Raw genomic sequence first — 1788 nt, forward strand, 5'->3', positions numbered from 1 at the left:
TGGGGCACCCACAGCCTCCCCTGGGCACCCACAGCCTCCCCCTGGGCACCCACAGCCTCCCCTGGGCACCCTCAGCCTCCCCTGGGCACCCACAGCCTCTCCAGGCACCCACAGCATCCCCTGGGCACCCTCAGCCTCCCCTGGGCACCCACAGCCTCTCCAGGCACCCACAGCCTCCCCTGGGCACCCACAGCCTCCCCCTGGGCACCCACAGCCTCCCCTGAGCACCCACAGCCTCCCTTGGGCATCCACAGCCTCCCTTGGGCACCCACAGCTTCCCTTGGGCACCCTCAGCCTCCCCTGGGCACCCACAGCCTCCCTTGGGGCACCCACAGCCTCCCTTGGGCACCCTCAGCCTCCCCTGGGCACCCACAGCCTCCCTTGGGGCACCCACAGCCTCCCTTGGGCACCCTCAGCCTCCCCTGAGCACCCACAGCCTCCCTTGGGCACCCTCAGCCTCCCTTGGGCACCCACAGCTTCCCTTGGGCACCCTCAGCCTCCCTTGGGGCACCCACAGCCTCCCTTGGGCACCCACAGCCTCCCCTGGGGCACTCACAGCATCCCCTGGGCACCCACAGCCTCCCCTGGGGCACCCACAGCCTCTCCTGGGCACCCACAGCCTCTCCTGGGGCACGCACAGCATATCCCGGGCACCCACAGCCTCCTCTGGGCACCCACAGCCTCCCTTGGGCACCCACAGCCTCCCTTGGGGCACCCACAGCCTCCCCCTGGGCACCCACAGCCTATCCCAGAGCACTCACAGCCTTCCTGGGGCACCCACAGCATATCCCGGGCACCCACAGCATCCCCCTGGCATCCTTCCTGGGCACCCACAGCTTCCCTTGGGGCACCCACAGCCTCCCCTGGCACCCTCCCTGCCCCAGCTGGGGAGGGGGCTGCCCTGGGAACGGCCTTGCCCCGCTGGAAGGGGAAGGGGCTTTGCTCCGGTCTCTTATCAGCCGCTTGGCAGAGCCTGGGTGTGTCCGGCGCTGATAGCCCCGGCTGGGGGATGGATGTCTGCTCTCCCCCTGCTCTCCCCCTGCTCTCCCCCTGCCCTTCCCCGGGGCCCTTTCCTGCCTTTGTTCAGGGCGGGAAGTGGGGAAGGGGCGGCGGGTGGGAAAGGAGGCGCTGAGCACACCACACACACGGCTGTCACCCCAAATGTGTGAGAACAGGGGTGTTGGACACACCCAGGACATGCCACATGTGTGAAACAGCGGGGTCACAAGGTGCTGTGCCAGCAGGATGGCACTGGCTGAGCACCCAAGTCTCTCCCCTCTAAGATTTCCAAAATCCCCAATAAAATCCACAAAAGTGGTTGAGTTTTGAAGGGGCATGGTGTGAGCAGTGCCCTGGCTAGCCGGGATTTTGCCCCAAGCAGGGTTTGTTGCCCCGTGCTGTGCAGATCAGGACGTGCCCCCTGCTTCAGCCTGGCTGTGGCAGTGCAGGGGCTGAGCCAGGAGGGCAGCCCTGGCCCTCRGGTCACTTTGAGGTGACATTGGGGCTGTCCTGCAGGTGATAAAGGAAGCCAGCAGTCCGGCAGCRGGCGGGATGGAGGCGCCCACCTCCCCAGTGATGCCGTGCAAGATGGACCTGGATAAGGTGAGGGGTTTTTGGGGCCTCTGTTGAGGGCTGTGGGGGGCTGATGTGGCCAGACCCGGGGAACGCAGGGCTGGAGGACCCCAAACCCTTTCCCATTGTCATGGGAGGACTGGGAAGGGGAAGTCTTGTGCCCCAAAGAGCAGGAGGGATGAAATGTGGGGATTTTTCCCTTTGGAGACATTCCTG

At 66.2% G+C, this 1788-nt stretch overlaps 1 protein-coding gene across 1 annotated transcript in view; it reads left to right on the top strand.

Annotated features, from left to right (window-relative positions):
• Nucleotides 1-1788, top strand: part of AFAP1L1 (actin filament associated protein 1 like 1) — a 22416-nt gene that overhangs the window by 15693 nt on the left and 4935 nt on the right. Inside the window, exon 6 of the mRNA XM_057382944.1 lies at nt 1493-1602. Coding sequence (XP_057238927.1) covers nt 1493-1602 — 110 coding nt within the window. The remainder of the gene's footprint in view (nt 1-1492; nt 1603-1788) is intronic.

This window comes from Malurus melanocephalus, unplaced genomic scaffold (assembly GCF_030028575.1).
Source record: "Malurus melanocephalus ecotype Western Australia unplaced genomic scaffold, MMel_1.1 scaffold_594, whole genome shotgun sequence".
Lineage (NCBI taxonomy): Eukaryota > Metazoa > Chordata > Aves > Passeriformes > Maluridae > Malurus > Malurus melanocephalus.